This window comes from Chelon labrosus, assembly GCF_963514085.1.
Source record: "Chelon labrosus genome assembly, chromosome: 20".
NCBI lineage: Eukaryota > Metazoa > Chordata > Actinopteri > Mugiliformes > Mugilidae > Chelon > Chelon labrosus.
In genome coordinates this window covers 3,736,424-3,763,850 of record NC_140353.1, presented here as the reverse complement: position 1 = coordinate 3,763,850, position 27,427 = coordinate 3,736,424, and the positions used below count along the sequence as shown (strand labels likewise).

Here is a 27,427-nt window from a genome sequence, read left to right as displayed (position 1 = left end):
GGTTCAGAATATTAAAACAGATTGGATGTAAAGTAGTTAAAAGGAACAAGGACTTGGGGAAATGATACGTATTTTGGAACAACATCTCTCTCACTTGCCGAAAGTTATTATTTATATATAGATCTCTGCCCTGACGTTTGTTATTTTGCTGGATCACGTTAACACATACGAATGAAACCTCGAATGTCTGCTTTGCGTCTGCGTTTCCTTTTTCCAGAACACCAGCAGCGGCAGCAGCAGGATGAGCTCGGACGGGGGCGGCCGGCCCGTCAAAGTGGGCTCCCTGGTGGAGGTGATCGGGAAGGGGCAGCGCGGCACGGTGGCCTACATCGGCAACACGCTCTTCGCCTCCGGGAAATGGGTGGGGGTCATCCTGGACGAGGCCAAGGGCAAGAACGACGGCACGGTGCAGGGCAAGCGCTACTTCACCTGCGAAGAGAATCATGGGATCTTTGTGCGGCAGTCACAGGTACGTGGCATGAAGAGATGATTTCTTAAGCGCTTGATGTCCAGTTAGAGAATGAGTGGTTTGTTTTCCTCTTGTTTGATGCAGTGTGTTTGTGTGTGGGGGGGTTGATTTTGTTCCTCTGCTGTCTGCGTCGAGCTTTTCTGTTGCTCCAGGGTGTTTGATTGAACACAGCTCTCTACCAGAAAAATACTGCATAGTGTCCCTCCCTGTTACAGTGACCACAGATCACCTACACTAGCCTTGACCATACGCAGTATATTAAGAATCGGTCGTTGTAGATGCTGCTTATTTTTTATGAACTTCAAATATTTAGGAAATTCTCAATATGCAGGGCTTTAGACACAATAAACAGAACTGTATGTAAAGATGGGCAGCACTTTCTCATTGGCCAAAATGAAGCCAAAAACCTGGTGATATTGGTTTTTGAAGCTGGTAGCGTTTTGGGGGTGGAGCTTCGGTTATGGTGCCCCGCCCATATTTCCACTCGACAGGAACGCTGCTCAGATATTAAAGGCCTTTGCTGCTGATTGTACTGCTCCTCTGGTGAAAATGTATTTAATGTATGCTTTGATATATATTTGCTAATGTTAAAACTGCTAACACAAAGGGGGCGGGGTTTGTTGATGGCCTGTACTGCAGCCTCCAGTCACCAGGGGGAGCTCTACAGTCCATCTTCATACAAAACATCATTAGGTACACTAGTAAAATTCCAATTTAACAGTCCTGCACTAAATCTTAGCTTCGTGGTTTTTTATAATGTTCAGTTGATTTTGAAACGGCGTCAGAAAGGCGGTGATTCAACTGATTCAGATTCAGATTCAGATTCAGAAAACTTTATTTGTCCCCGGGAGTGAAATTTAAGGCACAGGTGAGCACCTTAACGTGCAAGTACAGTACAGACATTTTAAGGTGCAAAAGAGACAGAAACAGAACAGGATACAAAATACAAAGTATATACAAGTTACCATGCCATAAGTGTTATGACTTGTCCAAAATATCCGTGGAGAACTGTATGATCATTCTGGAGGATGTAGTTTGTGATGCTGTTAAACTGGATTGAACTAAGCACTAAAGTGTTGATATTATTTAGCGCAGCCCACTGACTAGTTCAGTACTACTACAAACCGCAGCTTCCAAGTTGAATCAATCGCTCTCTCAAATGCTTAATACCATAACCTTCATGAAGCTGAGATTTATAGTTATATTACATGTTTTTACACCCTGTACCTAATGAACTGAGTCTTTGACAAACTTGTAGCTACTTAAGAGACAGTGGGCCTCATGCTGGAGCTTCAAACATGCACTCCTAAGGGTCACATAAAAGTCTAATTCAAATGATTCAAATGAAAACACAAGATGTCGTCTACATTGAGGCGTGCACATTTTTTTTTATTCTGTTTGATTTTTATTGACTTATTTTAACACATTTTATTGATATAAATATTTTGGCACAACAACAGACAGTTGGCAGCAGCTGCACACACACGTTATCATCACCTGGCAGTGAATTGTAATTTCTCAACCATCTTTGTGACTGGCATAATCAACTGATTTCTAAAGCGTTTACAGCAGTTTGAAGGCTGTTTAGTGTGATCAGATTACTAATTGCTTAATCCAGACAAATAATAATAATAACTTCGTCCACTTCAGGTCTTAAAAGTCATTAAAAATGATTCTGATGGTTGTGTTTTATTTGATTAATATCCGGTCTTTTAAAAAGCAAAAGTAATGTTGTTAAAATTAAATATATTTCAAATAACAGTACCAAAATGTTCTTGCATGACAACTGAAAGCTCAGCTCCTAGCTCTTGTACTGTATTGGTGTTGTGTTACTAATCCTCTTCATTATGTCTCCTGCTTCTCATAAAAGACAGTCTGACCCTCAGTGTCCCTGCAGTGCGGTTGTACAAGTTGCTATGGAGATGTGTGATAAAAAATTGTCGACTCACATGAACATCAATAACGAAGCCAGTTTCATTTTTATTTTATTTTTTCCTGTGTGTGTGTGTGTGGCTCCTCTTTTTTTTTTTTTGAGATAAAAAGAGCCTGCTGTGCGTCGCATGACTAACTCTTCCTCTGTCTGTCTTTCTGACTCAGATCCAGCTGGTTGACGACGGGGCCGACACCACGTCCCCGGAGACACCTGAGCCCGGCACCGGCAAGGTTCCCAAACGAGGTAGAGGGGCCGCTCACTCATTCGGATCAGGTCACGTTTACAGGACGGCATCAGTATGCTGCAGCTGCTGTAACAATAAAGACAAAAAAAAGAAAAGAGACCAAACATGAGCAAAGCTTCACTGTCCTGACCTTTCAGAGGAGACATGGGTGCTCAGGACTTCTGCTTTTTTTCTTCCTCAAAAATTAAGGCAGCTGATGTAAACAGATGATCAATGACTCAAAGACTTAATCGCCACTTCGTTAGGGACACTAGTGAAAGTCCTAGCACTGAATCTTAGCTTTATGAAGCGTTCAGCGTTTGTTTATTTGCATCTTGCAGGCTGTGGTTTGTAGTAGTAGTGAATTTTGTTGTGTTAAGGCTAAATAACAGAAACACTTGATTTAACACCTTTCTGACGCCGTCTCAACATAAACTGAACGGTATAACAGCCGTGAAGCTAAGATTTAGTGCAGGACTGTTTTTATTAGAATGCCTTCACTAGTGTACCTAATGTTTTGGCAGGTGAGCGTATACGTGCCACTGAGCAAGGCGGTATCATGTGTCAGTGTAAAGACCTAAAATATAAATGTGCCGAGGTCCATATCCGATTACAGGAACTGTTCCGTGTCGTTCGGGTTTTAGTCGCGAGCCGCCGATCAAGGAGGTCACCGACTCTTCCGGGGGGGTTGCGGGTTCGAATCCCTCTTCAGGCGCAGAGACAATAAACAAAAAAAAATAAAAATAGCTGTTTTGTACGTTTTAAAATAATTGATTGGTGTTAAAAAGCTTTTTAACACCTGGTCAGCAATATGTCCTACCTGTTTAGAGGATGGAGCTGGATTGTGTTTCCATGGTTACGCCTCACTGCTGCTGCTGCTGCTGCTGCTGCATCAAATAAGGGGACGGGGGGGGGGGGGGGGGGGGTGTTATTAGTTGATGCATTGCACTTAGTAGCGTTGACTGGCTAGCTGAGAGAGAGATGAAGTTTTAAGAGGCGGCGTATTAGCCATGGATGTTATTTTTCTGGGGGGGGGTAACTTTGATGGTGGCTTACGTTGTCCTGGCAACGCAGAAAAAAAAGCTCCTATAAATGCTGCTCTGCACCAAAAAATTAAGACAGAGATGAAGATGAGCAAGACATGTAGGTTGTGCTCGTCTGTGGTGTTAGCAAGACTGGAATTTGACTGGAAGCTGAAATAGATTCAAGGCCTTAAGGATAAAATCCAACGTTTAGTGGTTCTGAACTGGATTTTATGGACATCCTTCCTTGAAGATGTGCATCAGATTTTCTAACTGCTTGATCACAGCACTAATGTCAAGAAGGAGGGGTGCAAGTGCAGAATTAATATTTATTATGGAGACATGAGCAAGCACATTATTTTGATTGGATATATTAGTCTAGACGCTGGTGGTGGTGGAGCAGCAGAGGAAGTTAGGAGGAGGATGGAGGAGACTTCTGATGAAGACTCCTGGGAGATGGAGAGAGAGGGACAGATTTATCATGATGAATCTAAAGCAGGGGGACGAGAGAATGATTGACTTACTGGACAGCAGAGGTGACGCCGATACTGAGAATGAAGTGGAAACAGAAAACATGTTAATTGTAGAGGAAAGGAAACGGAGCGTGAGGAGACAAGATTTAATTATCAAGGAGAACCCATGAGTGTGATCTGCATCTCATCACGATCCTCTATTATTTGGTTCAATCTTGTTTAATAAAGTCGGTTTAACTGGTCACACTCCTGCCACAATTATACCAGCCACAACATTATGACCACTGACAGGAGAAGTTAATAACATTTAAATCATCTTGTGACAATTCAGTGTTCTGCTGGGAAACTTCTGGACCTGGCATTCATTGGTGTGGATGTTACTTAGACATGTAGCACCCACCTAGACCAGACCAGACACCCCCACCCCATAGCAATGACACTCCTTATTGGGAGGAATAAGAATGGCTATAAAAATTATCCACCCTCTTGGATGTTGTCTGCTTTTATTCTTTGTAAATTTAATGATGGGGTCCATATCATTTGGCTTTTATTTGATATGATTCTAGAAAAAACGTCAAATTGAAAACAGATTTATACCAAATAATGCCAGTTAATTAAAGATATACAATGTAAAATAAGTAATTCACCCCCTTGCTCATCTAGACAGCGAAGGTTTATTCTGTTTTTCTTTCCAAAACTCGTCAAGCTCTGTCAGGCTGCTTGGAGATCGGGCGTGAATTGTCCTTCTCAAGTCCAGCCACAAATTCACTTCTAGACTGAGGTCTAAGCTTTGACTCACTCCAGCAGAGATTTACTCTGTGCATAAGAGGTGAAGCTTGACTCATGCATATATTCCAGTGATCTTAAAAGACGGTAGATTCTTCTCTTTACGTTAATCAGAAGCTTTTAATTCAGACTTCTGAGCACAGAAATGTTAAAATGTCCAGGTGCTTATTCAGACATTACAGTGACGTATTAATTAATCATGAGATTCATGTAAAAGGTAAAACAGACATAGAGAAACAAGTCTAAAAAGAGGTGTTTGTGTCTTTCCTCAGGAGAGTTCACAGAGGTTTCCACCGCCACCAGTGTTGACCATCTGGTAAAAGGCCAATCAGTAAATCTTGTTGACTTTTTGTTCCGCTTGCTCCCGGATCTTACTGAAGGACTTTATACCTTGTAGAGTGATAATAGTCCTGATAGTAGTACGAGAATGTGTCTCACACTTTTGTTTGTCTCTCTCTCTTTATCTCTCCAGACATCCTGGAAACGCCCAAGTCAGCCAAACTGGTGAGTTAACGATAACGCTGCTCTGAGACTCAAAGTTCTCCTGCAGGAAACCAGGAGCTGTTGGTGCACACACACACCTGCACACACACTCGTATATATGACCTGTGCTCTGCTGTTTCCATGTGATTTAACACTATATATGTATATTGTTAGTGCTGAATGTGTCAAGATGTGAAAAAGACTCTACAGCATGGCTTAACTGAAAATGTCTCTGAAACTAGTTTAACAGCAATTTAAAAGCAATGCACGGTAAGCAAATTTTTAATATAAATATACAAGTATATACATAAATATATAAGTGTTATAAACCATGCATATAGCTCCTATTTATAAAGAGAGGAAAGAATTAGCATAAATCTGGAAAAACTTGCATCGAATTTCTTAATTAGACAATAGTTTCCTCCCAAATCCTGGAATATTTTTGGAAAATTACTGAATATAAACTATTGAAATACTGATTTTCACATGTAAATATCTCCTCTTTATTGAGCTTAAAGTTTTTTTCTTTTAAACAATGTTAAATAATTCTTGAAAATATGAGTTTACTGAGTCACACAATGTCTTCTTCCTTTATTTTTAAATAAGGAAGAAGTTAATATACAGTATTGAAATTAATATTTCTTTCTGCTTCATTGAGGTATAGATAATATTTGTGTTTATAATCTTTAATAATCCCTGAAATTGTTAATTTACCTACTAATGCTAAACCAAATCTGAAAGAAACGTTTTCCTATAAAACCAACAGATGGCGCTGTTTCCTCACAAATACTGAGGCATGAACCCAAGAGAGGTTCTTCTTTCGTTAAAGTGTGTGTTTTATTTTTAATTAAATAAAAATTTCCTGACAAGATTCATATTGAATTTAGATGAACTTTATGTTGCAGAGTTTTAGTTGAGGTTCATAGAGAAGTGATTACAGCTTCACGATGTCCTCAAATTAGTGAAGTGGTGAAGATTTATTGCGTGTGTTTGAGTTTTAGCTGACATTTAGACTTAACATTAAATCACAGCAACGTTTTACAGGAGTCTTTATCATCTTCTTTCAGATTAATCTCACCTTTAGAAAAGAAACGAGGTGCTGAGTCACAGCAGTCGTGACTTTATTATTCTCAAAAGGTAAATCTTGATAAGTCAGAACCAAATAAATGTCCGGCTTGCTTTGAGTTTTTGTAATATTTACGTCAACATAGTACAGAATAATATTATTTTAGTTTCTTTTTGACCATAAGACGAGCGAAAGTAAACCTTGACATAGAAAACATTTAAAGATGAAAACAGTTAAACTTCACTTTACAATTTACATTCTCGTCACATGGGAGATCTAACCTCTAGTGTTTAGACACATGGTTTTTATTGTGTTACTGGTTTAAAAAATTCTTGTATTTGCTAGAATGTGTTGAGCAAATATAAGTAAAAATTACTGAAACATAAAATGTCGTATTTCTGAATTTCTGAAGACTCATGAGGATGTTTTCAGTGGATTTCTTTTTTTTGTGCAGTCTGCAGGAAAGATGAGTGTGTGTAGGGGAGTAAACTGAAGATGTGTTTGTGTAAATATTTCACTACCGGATCACTACAGCTCCCGTCACCTCCGGCATGCCACTGACACAAACTCTTCACCTTTAACCTTCACCCTTCCTCCCTCCCTCTCCTTCCTCCCTCTCCTTCCTTCCCTTCCTTCGACCACGCAGCGAGGAGTGAAGCCCAAAAAGGTGCTGCATGTTTCTCTAACCTCGGTACTGTGGTAATGTTCTGATGATGATGATGATGATGATGTAGTAACCGTGGTAACCGTGGCTCTCGACCGGCCTCGCTGCTGCATGGCAACCGGGCCTCACCCCTCATTTACCCATGACTCCTGGCGGCTCGCCACAACGCCCATCCCTCGTCTCTGTGCCGATGTATGAGTGAGAGCCAGCAGAGAAAGACGATGATGATGATGATGATGATGATGATGTGTCCGCCATATTCACCTGAGCTCTGTCGCCTCACCGTGCTCTCGTCTGTCCTCCCGTCTGTGCACATTTAAGCATGTTTCATCATCTCTGTAGTCGTCAGACGGCCACGACTGCCTGGTCATAATCACCGGTTAAATTAATAACGCCGATTATCTGGTTATCTGTCAGTGGGCGGGATACATCGGGCAGGAAGTGAACATGTTGACCTTAACGTTGACGTTAGAAGCAGGAAAAATAGACAAGCAGGAGGTTTTAAGCGACTATGACAAACTGTGATGTCTAGACGACTGAGACAGAGCATCTCCAAACCTGCAGCTCTTGTTGGGTGTTGCCGGTCTGTAGTGGTTTATCAAAAGAGATCCAAGGAAGGAAAAGAGGTGAAGCAGAGACAGGATTATTGATGCACATGGGAATAGAAGGCTGATTCGATCCAACAGTGTTGTTCAGATTACTGAAAAAGTCACAGAGGGTCACGGTTTGTTTTGTTTGAGGCTGGTAGAGTCCATGTTGACCCGTCTCCACTGATGAAAGCTCCAACAAATGAACACATGAGCGTCAAAACTGGACCACAGAGGAATTATCTGAGGAACGTATGGCACCAAGATCCAAGGAACACCCTCCTCACTAAAGTAAAGTTTGTCATAGCAAGCTGAAAACATAAATTCTGTCTCTGTGTGACATAATCTAATCTGTTTTCTTTTGCACCACTCAATCTAAAGAAGCCTGAGGGAAAATAGATTAAAAAAGGATGATGGAGGAAGGAGACAACTTTAATTTGCAGGAAAGGGAGACTGGTAACTACGGCTGATGATCTGATTATTGGAATGTTTTTAACAGCCTCATGAATCTGCCTCCAATTTAAGTCATCACAGCTTTTGGTGCATTACTGTTGTGATGGAAGGATAATTTCTTCTCATAAAGAGTGATTAAATCTAACTGCAGCGACAATATTACCAGTATGATTATGGTTGATATGCAGCCAGCTGTATCCAAAATGTGGTGGTGGTTCATAGTCACATCAATGCCAGGGGCCACTTATTGGTGGTTGTAATGTTGTGGCTGATTGGTTAATAGGACGTTGACACGGTGTCTGTGAAGACACTGGTGTCTTTTTAAGGCCTGGTTACAACGTGATGTCTGCAGTGTCACATCTGCTTGAGTAAAACAATTCATCCATTCATCGTCACGAAGAAACAGCCCAAGGCATCGTGTAATTTGTCCCACAAATCTTAGTCGTTTAATCTTAAATGACGACAGATAAACGATAATAAAACTAAATGTAAGCTGCAGGACATAAATATAAACTACTACAATTATAAATAATCTAAAGATTAACCTCTGCTGTTAGTTAAAGCGTGTGGTACAAAAGTTTTTTGGGTCGACTGGGAAGTAAAACATCCTGTCTGTGCAACATCATAAACATAAAGACTTAACTAACAGATCTGAAAACATATTTGTGCATTTAATCCTGAACTTCATCTTTTGTCCGTGTGTCCAGCGGACACTGGAGAACTCGTGTCCTTCCTTCTTATAGCGCATGGGGGACATGAATCTAAAGGCCTAAAACAATAACAGAGAAACAAGCTAATATTCTGCGTGTTGAAGGTTCATCCCGAGGTGCTGTGCTCTTTAAAGATCATCCTCGGCTGACTCACACACGCCGGCGTTCCTCCGCTGCTCCGTCTAGAAAATGTCAGAATGTGAGCGAGGTGAAATCGGCCGCCCTCTCGCCCGCAGAGACCTGCGGAGTATAGATTTCCTGTCGGCTCGGTTCTGCTTTATCGTCTCTGTGCTGCGGATCACACTCGGAACGTCGTGAGGCTTTAATGTCCAGTCATGCAGGCTGGATGTGGCCGAGGCTCCGGGAACATGAACGGGTCTGATTATAGAGTGGAAAATAAATTAATACAGGCCTCAGCACCAAAAAACTAAAATTAAGATGATAGACAGATGGGTAGATTGTAGGTAGGTAGGTAGGAGGATGGATAGAGAACAAATTTAATAAGAAGAAATAACAAAGTGAAGGGTGAAATGTCTTTGTCCTTTTAACACTTCTTGTTGCTGCTGTCCTTCAGTCTGACACCTACATATCTGTGAATCACGTCTTTATCAAATTTAGCCTTGTTGCACCTCCAGGACCATCTGAGCGTGCTCAGTAATGCACAGTTAAAGCTTCCTGGGCAGTAATTCTATCCCCCTCAACTCGTTCCTGTTGAAGCTGCGTCTCAGTGACCTCAGTGATCCTCCCTGTGTGTGCTGGGAAAGCAGGAATCTGATCCATCTCCCCCCGTCCCATCATCCTCTCTCTCTCTGTGTCCCTCTCTCTCTCTCTTTGCAGCACTTAGCTGGAGAGAAAGATGTTTAATATTTTAACAGGACAGATTTCCCTGAGCTGCTCTGTAATGGATACTCACAAACTGTTTTTCTTTCGTCCCGTCGCTTTGAATTCCCCGTAATAAATCATATATACGTATTTTTTTTCTTAAACACTCACAATCGGATCCTGTTTACACAGAAACAATACGCCGCCTCGTCGCAGTCGTCTCGTTTGACTTCTGCTCGTGTTTTTATCTGTGACGTGAAAGTATTTTGGGTTTAAAGCTCACAGCTAATCAGAGTATTCCCACTGATTAATCCTCTTACATCCCTTCTCTCTTCCTGCTGAGCTGTTGGTGCAGAGATGGAGATTAGAGGAGCTGAGGAAGATATTACTATAGCTGCTCAGATGGAATGAAATGACATTACAACACTTGTTTTTTTTCACTAAAAACAGTCAGAATTGTCTCTAAAGAGGTTTTTTAGAGCCATGACGGCTTCGTCTCAGACCTCTGAATTGCCGCCCACATGTTAGATCTGTCAGAAGACATAACTATAATACAGGAATAATAAAGAGAAATAAAACAGCAGCTCTGTCTGGTTATCAGAACAAAACACTGGTATTGGGGCTGGATTAATTTAGTTCTTATAAGAATAAATGCAACAAGAATGGGAAAATAAAGAGGAAATGTCCACATCTAAACAAACAGAAAACATTTCTTGTCAGTGATTCCTGTCGCTGCTGTCCTTTAGTCTGACACCTGAATATCCAGCTCAGCCTGCTCTGTTGATGCGCTTAGTTAAAGTTAGTTAAAGCTTCCTGGGATTTCACATAACATTAGAGTACAGTACACCGACCAGGCATAACATTATGACCACCTTGTGCCTCCAAAACAGTTGTGACTCATCAGAGAATGGACATGGGCCTTCTGAGGGTGTCCTGTGGTGTCTGGTAACAGGATGTTGTTAGTGGGGGGGGGTCTTTGAGGAGAGGGGCCTCTGTGGATCGTCCCATGGATACTTGATCAGTTTGGGATCTAGTGAATTTGGAGGCCAGGTCAACACCTTGTGCTGTTCTTCATGTTTTTTGTAGTTGTTCCTAAAGCGATTTTGTGGCTGCATCCTGCTGGGGATGGCTGCTACCATCAAGGAGTGTCATTGCTATGGGGTGGGGGTGCCTGGTCTGGTCTGGGTGGGTGCTACATGTCTAAGTAACATCCACATGAATGAATGCCAGGTCCAGAAGTTTCCCAGCAGAACACTGAATTGTCACAAGATGGTTTAAACGTTATTTACTTCTCCTGTCTGGTTTTAATGTTGTGGCTGATCAGTTTATGTTCCAGCTGTAGTCTTTGTGTGTGTGTTTGCAGGAGCCAAACTGATTATTCGTCTCCTTTCTTTGAGTCCACTCCAACTAGTGGTTGTGATGGAGGATGAATACAGGTGGTGCCTCCTGGAGGGTGTGGTCAGAGCAGGAAGAGACAGTCTTTGACCTAAAAACCCTCAGCTCCTGCAACGTTCTGTAGTTTATATTTCCAATTAAAATACGAACTTCTGAGGGAGATTCATCTTGTAGACATTGATGTATGGGACTTTTAGTTTGGTTGTGGAGAGTCAGACATTTATTTTATTTTTTTCGCTCACCACCACACAAATTACGCCTTCAACGCTTTTCTGAGCGGCCACACATTTTAGAAGCGTGGCAACACAAAGAGGTAGTGTAAATCTATGCACACTTCAATAAAAATGAATCCGAGCTGCAGTTGGTTGTCGACGCAAACAGTGACAGAAACAGACAAAGCTGTGTGAAGTCTCTCCCCTCCCCTGGCTCAAGACGTGTCAATAAATAAATAAATAAAAACTATATCTAACTTTAAACAATTTAATGATTTTTTTTAAATGCCAAATAATGCAGATCAGGTGCAGGTCCCCCTTCTGTTTTTGCCCGTCTCATTTTAATGAGCCCATTGGAGGATCCGCTAGCGTTGCTAGGCGACAAGAGAGGCTTGCATCACGCTCACTGCTCATTTTCACCTCATCCGTCTCACATCCCCCTGTGTCTGTCCCCAATCACTGCTTCACACACTGTCTCACCCGTCCCTCCCTCCCTCCCTCTCTGTCTGCCTGTGGTAGAGGTGGTGATGAGTGGGTGAGAAGCAGGGGAGGGAGGGAGGGAGGGAGGGAGGAGGCTGCACAGTGATGTAATGCAGGCGCAGGGCATTGGCTGGGCTGACAAATCACAATGAGCAGAGTGAGGAGAAGAGAGGAGGGGGGAGAAATGACACAGGAGGGAGGAGAGGGAGGTTAAGCGGGGGGGGGGGGAGAGGCGTCTCCTGTGTGGAAGGCAACAGTATCAGGTCGGAGGCTGGCGGCAGCAAGATGTCAGAGTCTTAAACGGAGCCGAAAGCAAAAGAGGGAGGCACTGACCGAGGGCTCCGGCGAGTGGATTATGAGAGAAGCCGAGAAAGAGGACAAAAAGGAGGACGACAGAGGGAGGAAGGGACGGACGGAGGGAAGGAGGGGGGAGCCTGGGAATAAATCGCCGCGGCCATTTGCACCACTGCAGCTTCCCGGCCTGAGCCGCTTCCCCGTCTGACTGTTTGGGCTTCGGCTTGTCCGCCCGTCTGATCTCTGTGGATCTCTGTCTGTCTGTCTCAACGCCGTCCTCTCCGTGTGTTTGTGTATTCCTTGGTGACCGTGTTGTGGTTGTGTGTCCTCTTCTTCTTCTCTTGCAAATATGATGAGACAGACTCCTGCACCCCGGAAGGTACAGAACTCCATATGATCCTCATTATGTGTTGGGATGATGTTGTTGTTGTTGTTGCCGTCATCATTTTGTTTCGTTGGCAGAGCTGTCGTAGAGGTCATGCTTACAAGTTTTTGCCCTTTTATCGATATTCCCGATGTTTAAAGTAGAAACGTGTCTGCAGCTTCTTTGGATCATTTAATTTATTTCTCTCTCACTGTTTTTGCAGAATTATTTCATGCTTCTGTACGTGTGTGTATGTGTGTGTGTGTGTGCAGCAGTTGGGTTGAAGCTTCTGTCGTTTTTCTTTGGCCTCATCACAGAGACAGTTTCACTCTCCGCTGCTGCAGATGTGCACAGCTCTCAGTACAGCTTGTTCTGGTTCAGGAGGTGCTGTCAGCTCTGATTTGGTACAGCTGTTAGCTCGGGCTAATTTCTGCTGACCGGTCCGGCTCTAATCCAATAAAGAGCGCTAACTAGTCGTAGCGGCGGCCGTGCCCAGAGAGGGAGGCGGCGTGCAGAGGGCGGGAGGTGAAAAGTCAAAGGTAGAAGATAAATGTCAGGTCATTTTATGTGAGTGTAGTAAAAGAGCGTGCACAGACCTGGGTTAGACTAGTCTAGTTTGATTTATTTAAATGTGGAGGTTCAATATTATTTATTAACTCTGGTGCTTTTAATTTAATTAATTGAATTCTCCAAAAAGTTAGATTTCTAGATATTTAAGTAAAGCTTTTTATTGTCGCTCCCTAAACGCCTCAGCATTTCCTCTTAGCATCTGTTTCCTGGAAAGAGTTATTCATATAATGTGGCACTAACTATGAGTAAATATGTTATTATTTTAATTAATTAAATGCTAAGATAGAGTCCAAACCTTTTTAAAATGGGCTTCATACAATATCTACAGGCAGTAATACAGTTTAATAAGTACGAAGGGCAAAGTTTCCTTTAATTTATGAATGAATAATGAATATTTACTTAGGTTAAAACAGTTTATCCTTTAAATGCTGCTGCATTATGTTTCTCTTTATACTAGGAAATAATTAGGACACCGTTATATAAAGTGTTAAATGAAAAAATGTATTCACTTCACTGCAAATTTAATATCTTTCGACTTTTTTTGGACTTTGGACTTGGCTTCCTTAGACTCATAAATAATACAACTAATTTTCCAATTGATTGAAATCTCAAATAAGTGTAAAAGTCAAAAATAAAGTTTGAAATGCACAGTTTAAGTTTTTCCTTAATGTGATTATAATGTAGTAAAACAGTGGATTATATTGTGGACTCTCCAAACTAAATACAGTTTGGATTTAGACACATTTAATCAAAGCGATCAGTCAAACTTTTAGTATTTTCTTGGTCCGAGCTGTAAAATATATTAAAATATTGTGATTATCTCAACTTTTTTGGGATGTACTTTGTCATGAATCGTCAGTTTCTCAAGTTTATCTGATAACACAGGTTTTGTTTGGTTAAAAATGTGAAACCCAGGTCTGTTGTAGAGGAGCCCGTCTCGTCCTTCCTGCTGTGTAGCGCGTCTGAGAGCTTTTACCTTCATGAACGCAGCAGATCTGGGCTCAGGACACAAAGCGGTCATTGAGGGCCACGGCGGCGGTACCAGCCACAGCATTCGTGCTGTTACTGAGGTTTTTTTTTTGGTCTTGTGGGAGGAAGAGATGAGGATAGGAGACGTGATTAGAGAAACAGCAGGTCTGAGTAGAGTAGAAAAGCCGCGTCAGCTTCATTCACCCATTTCATCCCTTTTTCTTTGTGATTTTTTCCATTTCATATGAACTTGGCCTTGAAACACTAACCCTGGATGTTTCTTTCCTTCCCTCCTTCCCCTTTCCTGCTTCCTCTCCTCCTCCTCCTCCTCTTTTTCTCCTCCCTCTGCTCCTCAGACCACGGCCAGAAGGCCAAAGGTGAGCCCAGTCTTCAACGTCGTCAGGGCTTTTACTACTTGTCACTTTCACCTCATGCAGGACTTTGTACATTAGGCAGTTTATTCTCATGAGAGGAATTTCTCTGAAGTTTTTCTACACGCTTAATTGCATTGCATTTTCAGAATATCAACTTCTTTATAACTTTCATTAGAGTTTTCATTTAATTTTGAGCATTTTTCAGTAGGAGTTTTGTATTAGAGGCTTAAATGAAGAGTTCTGGAAATGAACAAAGAGCTAACACACCATGAAATAAACCTTACAGCTGCTAACCTCTACTAATTATAGTTCATATGAAGGATGGGTCGTGCAAAATGTGTTTTTATAATGAGTGCTAGTATCACAGTGTACATATTGTGCATATCCCACAATTTTCAAAGGGTTCCTTTAATAGTTAGAAATGTTTTAGACAATATCTACTCAGGAAAACAAAAATGATGATGATATACATACCTGTGACTAGATCTTATATAGAGGACTAGGTTTCTTATTGTCAGTGTAAACATCATATCCACCAGGACTATAAGGAGACTTATTTAAATACAGTCATATTTATTAGGGGCTAAGAACAGTGGGAACAGTGTTTTATCTTCATCCAGTTTTCTTTTTGTCTTCATCGTTTATTTTTCTGAATTCCTCCAGCAGCCCAGCCGACCCGCCGGCACCGGAGGAAAGGGGGCCGCGTCCGGCTCGGCCTCCGCCTCCGCAGGCGAGATGAGCAGCAGCGAGCCCAGCACGCCGGCCCAGACCCCTCTGGCCGCTCCGGTCATCCCCACCCTCCACTCCCCCGGAAACCCTCCGGCCCCCGTCCCCAGCAAGGTCAGTGATCAAAGGTTCACGCTGATTACACGCATAGAATTAGGAGTAGAGGTAGGACACATGATTCTGTGGTTTGGCAGATGGAAGAAGACTCAGTGTAGAAGCCACACTAGCTGTAAGTAGAGGATTAAAATCAAACGTGACATGTATTTGTTGTTACTCTTCTATATATACATAGTTTTTGACAGCTGTCAGTTTATATCAGTGTCATTCAAGTCAGAAATGGACACGGAGGCCTCAACTGCAACTTTAATAAAATGCACTGAATCTTGTGATTAATCTATTAAAGTATATTACAAGAAAATTAAATTAGAAGGCTATGTCCTCTCAGTACAGCTACAAATAATCTCATCATTTGTTTGTAAGAAGTCAAATATACACAAGCTGAAATCTTATCCAACTAATTGTCCAAAACTAAAAAGAAAAGATCAGATTAAAGCATAAAATTCTCCTATTTGCTTTAAATGTCTGGCTTCTATGATAATAAATTACCAGAATTATTGCAGATGTTGTTATTAGTTTCAGTTCACGTCCAAAGATTTGTACAAATCACAATTTTTATACAATTTTAGCAGATTAATTGTGATTAGAAGGAATCAAAGACACATACAGTGTGGTGCCATCTGTAAAAATGATATACGACACCACATATAAGCATATATGGTTTCATTTGTTTTCAGACTTGTTATAAATTAGATGCTGAGGCTTTATTTGCTAATAAAATAAAAAAAAATATATGGAATTTTCCCAGAATAGCTCTGCCAGACTCAAGACTATGTTGAGAAGCGTCTTTAAAGTCTGTGAACTTAATCGTGGGCGCAGGTTGACCCGTCCCTCAACACATTCATTTATATTTAAATGTCAGCGCTTACCTTCGGTCCGTCTTAACTTTTAGTCGTGTTCTATCCCCTCAGGAAGACGTCGCTATGGAAACACAGGTGCAGCGGTGTGGCGTGATGTGCTTGATAACTGAAGTGTTGTTTTCTCTCACTAACGTTTCAATAAGTCGTAGAAGGTGTGACACTTTTTAATTGGTGTGTGAGATAAAGAGAGAGAGAGAGAGAGGGGAAATAATTAGGTTTGGAGCTGTTTGATGGCGTGTGATTATGCATGTGTACAGATAAAGCTAAGTAACACATACTAAAAGCATGACAAGGCATGTGTTTGTCTTCTCTCCACAGGTGAGTTCACAGCACGGCAAGTTAAACTGAGGAAGCTTTAAACCTGATCCACTTGCTTTTATCATTCACTAGAGTGTTGGTGAAAGTGAAACGATTAAACAAACATCACAAAACGAAAAACTGGTGTAATGGAGAAGGGTTGAAGCTTCCCCCTCTGTGTGTGTTAAAGTGCTTCACCTTTTCCCTTCTGTCCTCATCATCCACCCTTCATCGCGTCTGTCCGCGCAGGAGGAGGAGGCGCTGCGTGCTCAGGTGAAGGACCTGGAGGAGAAGCTGGAGACCCTGAAGATGAAGCGGACGGAGGACAAGGCCAAACTGAAGGAGCTGGAGAAGCACAAGATCCAGCTGGAGCAGCTGCAGGAGTGGAAGACAAAGATGCAGGAGCAGCAGGCCGAGCTGCAGAAACAGCTCAAAGAGGCCAAGAGGGTACGAGGCGCTCGCTGATACAACATGGCAGAGACGAGTCAGGGAGAGACGAGATGATACCAATTAGGTCAAGTTAGGTACAAACTAGAACAAAATGTATGGATATAGTTAGAAATAATTAGTAGTCCTTCAAATTATGTACTCAGACTGAGCTGCAGATAGTTTTTAAAGGCTGATACTGATGTTTTTTCTGTGCTGTTCAGTTAAAAACCCTGAAAAAAATCTTTAAATCTTCTAACTTTGGCTCAAAATGTGGCTCTGAAATGGCAGATACATATCTATAATATAAGACAAACCACACATGAAATTATTTGAGGATTAGTTCCTACACGAGGCTTAAAGTTCAGTGAAATATATTAAAAATATATATATATATTATTGTCTAAAGGAAGAAAGAACAGAGCAGATATTAAATATTTTCCTCAAGACTAAGCAGAAGACGTCTTTCTGTCTGTGTGTGCGTAGGAGGCCAAAGAAGCGCTGGAGGCGAAGGAGCACTACATGGAGGAGATGTCGGACACGGCGGATGCCATCGAGATGGCGACGCTGGATAAAGAGATGGCCGAGGAGAGGGCGGAGTCTCTGCAGCTGGAGGTCGACTCCCTCAAGGAGAAAGTGGACGAGCTCACCATGGACCTGGAGATCCTCAAGCACGAGATCGAGGAGAAAGGTAGAAAATGGGTCACATGATGCATGTTATACCGTTAGAGCTCGGATCTGAATCCGGCTGGTGTTGAACAGCATTTAACAGGATTGTTAATCTTAAGTGGGAATGCTAGCAGGATGATTTGACTGTTGAACAAATGTAGCTCAGTTAAATTTGCCAGTTTAGGAGGAGCTCAACTCGTCAAGGCTTGAACTCCTGAGACCTACACAGAGGAGGTTTTTGCGATGCATTCTCACTGACCGATTCAACGTGCCGAATCATCTTAAAAGCTGAGATCTGACTAGAATCAACAGTGCAGGACAAAATTAGGGTCACAATAATCTGCTTTAAGATTTTGAGATTGAAATAAAACTAAGTTCATGAGGAACTGAATGCCTCAAGTTAATTTTTAAGACTTTTATCTTCCACTGTAACGTGATCAGACTGTTGAAATGATGTTGAATCAGCCGTCATTGACTGTGAGCGCTGATTGTTCCTGCTTTTGTTTTGTTTTGTTCGATCAGAGCCAGCTCTTAACCACAATGCTATTAGTTAAATTAAAAACTGGCCGTCATCTCTTTTGGCAGCAGCTCGGCGACATAAATTTAAAAGTTAAACTTGTCTCGTTTCAGGTTCGGACGGCGCCGCCTCCAGTTACCACGTCAAACAGCTGGAGGAGCAGAACAGCCGGCTGAAGGAAGCGCTGGTCAGGTGAGGTTTGATCAAAGGAAGCCGAACATTTGTCGTGAAAAGGTTCGATTTGACATACGCCGTGTTTGTGCCGTGTGTCAGGATGCGTGACCTGTCGGCGTCGGAGAAGCAGGAGCACCTGAAGCTGCAGAAGCAGATGGAGAAAAAGAACACGGAGCTGGACTGTCTGAGAAGCCAGAAGGAGAAACTGCAGGAGGAGATGACGGCGGCGGAGAGGACCATCGACGAGCTGAAGGAGCAGGTCAGACATTCAGAGAGGGGGTGAACTTTTCGAGGCCCGTGTCAAAACTGTGCAACCATTTGAGACTCTCCTTTCTGTTCCAGGTGGACGCAGCTTTAGGGGCGGAGGAGATGGTGGAGACTCTGACAGAGAGGAACCTGGACCTGGAGGAGAAAGTGAGGGAGATGAGAGAGACGGTCAGCGACCTGGTGAGTCTGAATCAGAGGAAATGAAAGGGCTGCTGACTCATGAGGATCATTGATATGCTTGTAGTGCCCTCTGGTGTTTAACACTGCTGCTACTGTTAGAAGTCCTTCGTTATCCTATGACCTCAGTCACAAGAAGTCACATGTATTATATATTACTTTAAAATTGATTTCAGAGAGGATTTCATACTAATTAATGGATTAACACAACAAGGATCCAATCAAAAGTCACTTTCTGTTGATTGAGATTAGATGCTGCTTGTGTTTCCAGCAGCAACGACTATTTATTCAAAACAAACTGAAGATGATTCATTTATTTTTTGTTTTTAAAGTAAGTTTCTGCCTCTTTTCATGCAAAAACTGAGAAGGAAGTGTTATAAATCAAAGTTTAGACAGATGTTTGGGTGCAAGATGCATAAAATATCAGAGCAACGAAATCACAGAGCATGATGAGATGGATGAGATGTGTGGCAGCAGATTTTTAAGCGTTGGTTTTTATTCTGTGGTGCATTCATCACGCCAGTAAAGGTGGAGCTCCCGAACAGAAGATCCCGTGTGAATAGTGCTTCAGTGAGGAGTAAATGTAGTCCAGTAAGGACCCCGTTTGTTGATCGTCCTGTCTTCGTCCTGCAGGAAGCTATAAACGAGATGAACGACGAGCTGCAGGAGAACGCCAGAGAGACGGAGCTGGAGCTGAGAGAGATGTTGGACCTGGGAGCAGCCAGGGTCCGCGAGGCCGACAAACGGGTGGAAGCGGCTCAGGAGACCGTCGCCGACTACCAGCAGACCATCAAGAAGTACCGCGAGCTCACAGCTCACCTGCAGGTACATAATTCGTAGATAGAGATGCGTGCCGTGTCACGTGTGGCGCGTCGAGCTCGTCGTCTGATCGTACGCGTGTGTTTGCTGCAGGAGGTGAACAGAGAGCTGACCAGCCAACAGGAAGCCTCGGCCGAGCAGCAGCAGCAGCCGCCAGCAGAAATGTTTGACTTCAAGATTAAGTTTGCAGAGACGAAGGCCTACGCCAAGGTCAGACTGATGAGGAGCTCTCTTCAGAAGCTTTGATTTATATTTAAACTCAGGATCTGTACATGTTCATGATTTATGTCGTGTATGTGTGTGTTTCCAGGCTATTGAGATGGAGCTGAGGAAGATGGAGGTGAATCAAGCCAACAGACACGTTTCTCTTCTGACCTCCTTCATGCCCGAGTCCTTCCTTCGCCATGGTGGCGACCACGACTGCATCCTGGTGCTGCTGCTCATCCCCAGACTCATCTGCAAGGTAAACGCCACAACTTTAAATCACATTTCCAGTTTTTTCCAGGTTGTACTTGGAGTATTTTTACTCTCTGAGACATTTGAGATGGATGATTGTAAAGGAGCTGCAGCTGAACGTCTCTGGTCTTGTGTTCTTTTTTTTTTTTTTTTGTGTCTTCAGGCCGAGCTGATCAGCAAACAGGCGCAGGAGAAGTTTGACCTGAATGAAAACTGCGTGGAGCGAGCCGGCCTGAAGGGAGCTGTCGGAGAGCAGATGAGCTTCGCGGCGGGTCTCGTCTACTCGCTCAGTCTGCTGCAGGCCACGCTCCACAAATACGAGCAGTACGTTTCACCACAAAACCCTCCATCAAATCAAAAGATAAACCTGTGTATTGTTGTTTTTATCCAGCTAACAGGGAGTGCAGTTATCGCCACAAGCCTTCTAAATATCTAGTTTCCTTCATACTGTGCTTTTACGTTTGTGTGTGTGTGTTAGAGCTCTGTCTCAGTGCAGCGTAGACGTCTACAAGAAAATCGGCTCTCTGTATCCGGAGATGAGCGTCCACGAGCGATCTCTGGATTTCCTCATCGACCTGCTGCACAAAGACCAGCTGGACGAGACGGTCAACGTGGAGCCGCTCACCAAGGCCATCAAATACTATCAGGTAGGCGCACGGTTGATTTGCCAAGTCAAGTAACAACAAAAGTAAATGACCTTCTGAAAAGACACGATATTCAGCTGCTTGATGACAAGTTTTGTCCCTTTTCAGCACCTGTACAGCATCCACCTGGTGGATCAGAACGAGGACTGCACCATGCAGCTGGCTGATCACATCAGAGTGAGTGCCAACAAATGAAAAATATAAAATAGAACTTCTGCTTTTATCATAACGGTACATCTGTGAGGCATCCTGCAGCTTCATTGCCCTCCTTTTCGTTACATGTGCAGTTTACCCAGAGTGCCTTGGACTGCATGGCGGTGGAGGTGGGTCGCCTGCGGTCGTTCCTGCACGCCGGTCAGGAGAAGGCCGACCTCGCCGTGCTGCTGAAGGACCTGGAGACGTCCTGCAGCGACATCAGGCAGTTCTGCAAGAAGATCCGTCGCAGGATGCCGGGGACCGACGCGCCCGGCATCCCGACAGCGCTCAGCTTCGGGCAGCAGGTAACCACGGCAGCCAAGCTTCTGTTTTAGGACGGGCACTCATAAGGCGCCTGAATCTTTGACGTTTGACCGCGCAGGTGTCCGACACGCTCTCGGACTGCAGGAAACACCTGACCTGGGTGGTGGCGGTGCTGCAGGAAGTGGCGGCGGCCGGAGCTCAGATGATGTCGCCGCTCGGGGAGCAGGAGGGGCTGTCGGCCGTCAAACTGGAGGACGTGGCGTTCAAGGCTGGAGAACAAGTACGTACGCTGATACCTGACCACGACTAGAAAGACGTTTTCATTTATTATACAAGACTCAAGTTTAACAAGAGGAGTTTAAACTAATGCTAGAAAACTTGTGTGTGAGATGTGAAATATACGAAACAAACTGGAGGAGTATCAGTTGTCCTGATCAGAGCAGATTTATCTGTGTCTGTGCCTTCTTATAAGCCATCCTCCCTCTAACTCCATCACTTCTCATCACTAATATCTGTCAAAATAAAGAATAAAGTCATAGAAGGTCTAGAAAATGTTTAAATAGATTTAAATAGACCTATATATTGGACTCTTGAATGATTTTAAATTGTGCTTTCATTATCAGATCTATGGATCCCAGGGTGCCAACCCCTACGAGTATCTGCGACAGTCCTGTAGCATCGTCATAGCAACCATGAACAAGATGGCGACTGCCATGCAGGAGGGAGAGTACGACTCAGAGAAGCCTCAAAACAAGGTAATGTGACGTGAAGAGTTAGTTTTGTGTTTTAGACGCTAAAAAAAACAAACTCACCGTGACGTCTCAGCCGGAGCAGAATATCATTCTCGTTTGTCTTCTCCCAGAATCCTCCACCGGTGGACGTGCGAGGCGCGGCCCTGCGAGCAGAGATCACGGACGCGGAAGGTCTCGGCTTGAAGCTGGAGGACAGAGAGACGGTCATCAAAGAGCTGAAGAAGTCTCTGAAGATCAAGGTAGAAAAAAAAAAAAAAGCCACAAAGTTGCAGAAACATGCAACAGAATCACTGCAAATAAAAACACGACACAGGACTGTCTTAAAAGCTGCTGCACAAAGAAACTAGTTCACATCAAAAAAAAAAAGAGTTTTAAATGCGTCTGAACTATCAGTGACGACAGTGTTTGTGTGTTTTCAGGGAGAGGAGCTGAGCGAGGCCAACGTCCGTCTGAGTCTGCTGGAGAAGAAGCTGGACAGTTCGTCCAAAGACGCGGACGAGCGCGTTGAGAAGATCCAGACTCGACTGGACGAGGCCCAGACTCTGCTGAAGAAGAAAGAGAAGTAAGAACGACCTCAGAGGAAGTATTTACTGTTACGTACAGATGCGTACGGCTGCGTGACGTCCTCCTCTCCTCTCTGCAGGGAGTTCGAGGAGACGATGGACGCTCTGCAGGCCGACATCGACCAGCTGGAGTCGGAGAAGGCCGATCTGAAGCAGCGAATCAACAGCCAATCAAAGATGACCATCGACGGGCTGAGGGGAACCGGGCCATCGGGAATCGCTTCCATCGTCACCGGAGTGGCAGGAGGTGAGCGGAGGGAAAAACGACACCAGACACCTTAACCAGACTAAACACCGGCCATTATTAGAGAATTATTTTGATCCGGTTATTTATCATAACTTTAACTCCAGCTCCAGAGTTTAATTCCTCTTTTCTCTCTGTGTAACATGTTCTCTCTTAATCTCTCCTGATTTATTCTGCAGAGGAACAGAAAGGTAGCTACGGCTTGTATTGACATCTGTTGTGAATCTGCACGCTGTTTGCATGGGTTTGACGGCAGTTAAATACGTGACATGCATGTTTTATTCAGGCTGTCTGCAGGTCTGAAAATATCTTTTAAAAACGTAAATTAACTTGAACAAATTATTATTTATCAAGTGGTTAATGTGTACGTCCGTTTTTCAACCCGAGTGCATGAAAACATCCAACTTCAACTTTATTTATCAACTTTTATTTTCATGTACTGAACGTCATCATCTCCCTGCATCGTGTTACGGTTATGTTAAGCAAATTTGTTCACTATGTGAGACACTAACAGGCTTTGAATGTAGTTTCTGTATCTTTTTTTAAAAGCAAAAAATTAGAAAAGTGAACAAAAAATACAAGTAAACAAACTCCTGTCAGTGTTAATCTGTACGACATTTGATTATGAGTGATCTTAATACTGTAGCTGGTGAAGGAGGAGTCAGTTTTCACTATTTTTTTTAAATCTTGTCAGAACTAAATCAGTAGGCAGGTTTAAAATGTTTTGATATACTTCAGACGAAAGCTGAAAACAAAGCGTTTCCTGTTCTGGTCCACAGCCACCATGATGTCAGGAGTGGGCTCAGCTTCAGGCGTTCAGGTGATGGACTCTCCTCTGCTGACTCAGCAGATCGAAGCTCAAAGACTCTGCATCAAACACCTGAAGAACGAGAACAACAGGCTGAAGGTGAGAACGGTCTCTTCAGTCTCTCTGTTAAAGCTGACACAAACTAATATTATATATATAAAGACACAACTTTCAACAAGTAAAGAGCAGTTTCCCTTTATGCTTCAATGCTCCGGTTAAATTGTGTGTTTCATTATTTAACTTGACACCGTTTCCCGTCGCAGGCGGAGAAGATGCGCGCTCAGCTCGCCTCCCTGCCTCCTCTCCGTGTGACCAAGCTCCCCTCCAGAGACGGAGGACGTCCCGAGGTGCTCTCCAGCGCCCTCTACCGGAAGACGGACCAGCTCCTGGAGACTCTGCTGCAGATGAGTGCCAACGTCAAGGTGGTGGACATCACCGGGAAATCTCCAGGTACGTGTCTCAAAAGCCAGTGAGTTAGACTTCCATCCACGAGAGGAGTTTATAAAAAGTTAATGTCTTCATTTGTAAACAGCGAGTCAATTGTTTCTCTTGTTTTTCATCTCACCTCCATGTTTTTGTTCATTTTTTAGTTAATTAGTAGAATACAACTTTCTAAATTAACTGAATTCATGAATCTACATTTGTTTTAGCTGCTAATCAGTTAAAATATTTAATAGCCTGAGGATGACTGGAGAACTATTTGGGCAGGTCAAGCTAAGACCATCAACTCCAGAGCCTGGCGTGAATTCTGCTGGAAGAAGACAAGATTTTTTTGCGACTCCTAAAACAGCAGGGTTTTCAAGGACGGGATAAATGCTGGAGAGAATGTGATCAGACAATGGGAGACCACTTTCATATATTCTGGGCCTGTCCCCTCATTCAGCCATGTTGGCAAGAACTTGCTGGAGAAAGTCGGACAATCTTTGGTCTAAAAGTTGATTTTTCTTTGTATTTGGGTAAAATCCCAGTTGGATTTATGGACCGGGACAATTATCTTTATAAAGTGCGCTTGGCCGTTACAAGGAAATGGCTGCAGACAAATCTATCATCAAGGAAAGACTGGATCAGCATTTATTAACGAAATACAGTGAATGGAAAAACTGACCTTCTCCCTAAGATTACAGGCTGAACAGTAAACAAAATACTGGGAAAGGTGGACTTCATATTTTTATTGTTTGGAAAAAGGAAGTTAAAAAAAAGAACTGCCATTATCTACAGATTAATCACAGGGTTTTATCTAGATGTACCTTAAAGAAGGTTTTTAATACATGTGAGAGGACACATACAGTGCTGTATTTGCACATAAAAATGAATAATAAAAATTGCCTCAGGTCTTTCCACAACATTTCTACTGGATGAAGGTCAGGACTTTGACTTGGTCGTTCTAAAACATTCTTTCTTTCTTCATTCAGCTCACAGACAGACCGACGGGCGTCCTGACATTCAATTTTAGAATTCACTGGCATCACATTAATATTTATTTTTTTCTGTCCTGCAGTGACTTCTGGTGCTCAGCTCCTGGAGCAGACGGCCAGACTCCAGTCACTGAGAGACACTCTGGACAGACTGAAGGTATAAAAACAAACAAAAAACACTTTACCTGCCACACACAGCAGGACGAGTAAACCAAGCTGCTCCTCAGGTACTCACCCCTAAAGACTCTTTTTTTGTCCGTTTGCCTGCTTCTGTCAGGACGAGGTAGCAGAGCACGTCGTCAACCAGCAGCCTGGAGCTCGAGTCTCATCCGACTTCGCCACGTTCCCATCGGCCGCGTTTGTTAAGGTAAGAGCGCCGCTACAGACGACTGACTACCTTAGAGCTTCCTTCGTCCTTTCATTGGAGACTCATAGGAAATGAATGAGAGCTCCACCGTCTTTAAGGTCCCATTTAATATCCTAACTCTGGAAGTCAAACTTTTTTATCAAAATAGGAATAAACCAGACATCCAGGGTTTTATTAGTGAGAATTTACTAATTATTCTAAATATTTTTTTAAATGTTTTGGCCAAGAGTTTTATAAAAGTTGCTTATAAATGGACTTAAATTAAATCAGATGTGGCTCAAGCAACTTTTGTGCTTTTAAAAATGTATAGAGTAATCATTATGTTAAAAAACCACGTTCATCTTAATATAAGGGTGTAGCTTTATTTTTGTCGTGATATCTAACCTTCAACAGCAGATTAAAGTCTTTAAACAGATGTATTTTCATATTAAATGATGTTAGATCTATGTCAAGACATTGTCTCCAGCTGCTAGTTAGTCTTCATTGTTTTGGGATTCCTTCTTGGTCCAGCACATGTGAATTAAACGTCTCATCATCGCTCTAAATCACCTCTACGTTTTCCTGCGTTTAGGCGAAGGAGGAGCAGCAGGGAGACACGGTGCTGGTGGGCCGGGTCATGGTGCCGTGTCCTCGCGGCCAGGAGCAGGTCCACCGCCTCGTCCTGTCTCAGTGTCAGCTGCAGAGAGTCCACAGTCTGCTGAGGACCTGAACCCTCCGCCCGACGCACCCGCCACCCCCCGACGCCTGCTGCACCTACACAGATAACACACGGCTTCATCTCCACTCCAGGGCCAAGCACGGAGGTACCGCACTGATCAGTTAGGCAAATGTTTTAATAGATAAAGCTCTGATTTAAGCCTTTTAATACGAAGATTTGAAGCTTTCCTTTCCTCCTTACACTCATCTGACATTTAATTAGGTACGCCAGTAAAAACAAATGCTCTCTAATATAAAAGTTTTGCACTAAATCTTCATGAAGGTTCTGGTATTCTAGATTTGTTTAAAATAACACAGAGCTGAACTTTCCAAAATGATCTTACCGTTAAATTACAACCTTTCTGACGATGTTTTTAACTATTAAGAGTCACGAAGGAGGATTTAGTGCAAGGTCGTTATATTAGAATGCATTCACTTGTGTACCTAATGTTTTGGCTGAGTGAGTTTGACCAGATTTTCCATCTTAAATTTCACTATTTTCAGACTTTTTGTCAAGAAAAGTAATCGGTATTTTATTCATGGCTTATTAAATTAGACGAAAGCATTCTACTTATTTAGTTTACTATTAAAGGCAGCAGCTCAGCTCTACAGAGGCAACTTTAAATAACTAAAATTCAAGTCAACCTGTTAGCAGATGACTTTTTTCAGATCTGCAGACGCATGATTCTCCACCCTGTTGACTCTACGTTTAGTTTTAATGCCAGTTTAAATACTAGAGATACGAGAGCGACTGCACCGCTGCATGCTGATCAGATTCACAGCAAACCTTTAGTATTTATTCATTTATTTACTGGCTGCCCCCTCTTCCTCCTCATCCTCCTCCTCCTCGTCAGCCCTGGTGTTGGAGCCTGCAGAGCGTGGTTTACATTAGGCCAAAACATTGTTTCACTGTTAACGACGAACAGGATGTGAAGACTCTTGATGCTGTGTTGTAAGCGTTCGTCAGGTCTCACTGTGGCGTGCACCTTTTTTATTTTATTTTTTGTTTTTCATAACCGTCTAAAGGGAAAGAAGGATTACATGACATTAAATCGATTTTAATTTGCACATTTAACAAACATTTAGCAAATTATTGCTGCACGATGTTTCACAGACGATTTAAGTTACTGTTTCACTAAAACATTTTGCTCTGATTGACTTCAGTGGATTTACTGTGTAAAAACGTGGCTGAAATTATTTTGCAGATTAGTTTAGATAATTGACTGCACTTTAGTCAGAAGAAGAAGAAGCAGCGCTGTATAGTTTAAATGATTTAATATTTATTACACTCGTGGTGTAAGTTGTTAGCGTGTCCTCCTACTGTTTGGTATGATTACACCGGCTGTATCAGTGATGTTAACAAACACAAACGACTGTACTTCCTGTGTTCTGCTGAGATTTCTGTTGACGTGACTCGGTCCGAGCCTTAAACCTGCAGCGAGCCTCGTGGTAAAGATCACCCGCCTTATTTTTATGTCTCAACCAAACGTTGTTTAAAGCAAAACTACATCTTTGCCAAAGACTCTTCACCACATTTGCCATGGCTGATTTTAAATCCACGCTAACTAGCTGATGTTTTAGTTTGTTTATGTTTACAGGGTACCGTCATAACTTGAAGTTTAATT

At 42.8% G+C, this 27,427-nt stretch overlaps 1 protein-coding gene across 1 annotated transcript; it reads left to right on the top strand.

Moving 5' to 3' along the window:
- Positions 1–226: 226 nt before the first annotated feature.
- dctn1b (dynactin 1b) lies at positions 227–26,547 on the top strand. The gene is made up of 29 exons (XM_084568598.1): positions 227–469; positions 2,567–2,645; positions 5,379–5,410; positions 7,102–7,146; positions 12,434–12,451; positions 14,332–14,352; positions 15,013–15,189; positions 16,599–16,796; positions 17,262–17,466; positions 18,075–18,153; positions 18,235–18,394; positions 18,478–18,582; positions 19,213–19,404; positions 19,492–19,608; positions 19,709–19,861; positions 20,018–20,178; positions 20,333–20,501; positions 20,607–20,675; positions 20,786–20,998; positions 21,076–21,237; positions 21,581–21,712; positions 21,820–21,948; positions 22,129–22,271; positions 22,353–22,519; positions 23,296–23,423; positions 23,588–23,774; positions 24,823–24,896; positions 25,017–25,106; positions 25,678–26,547. Exons 1-29 carry the CDS (start codon positions 242–244, stop codon positions 25,813–25,815), a joined length of 3,771 nt encoding a protein of 1,256 aa, XP_084424724.1. The 5' UTR covers positions 227–241; the 3' UTR covers positions 25,816–26,547.
- The last annotated feature ends 880 nt before the right edge of the window (positions 26,548–27,427 follow it).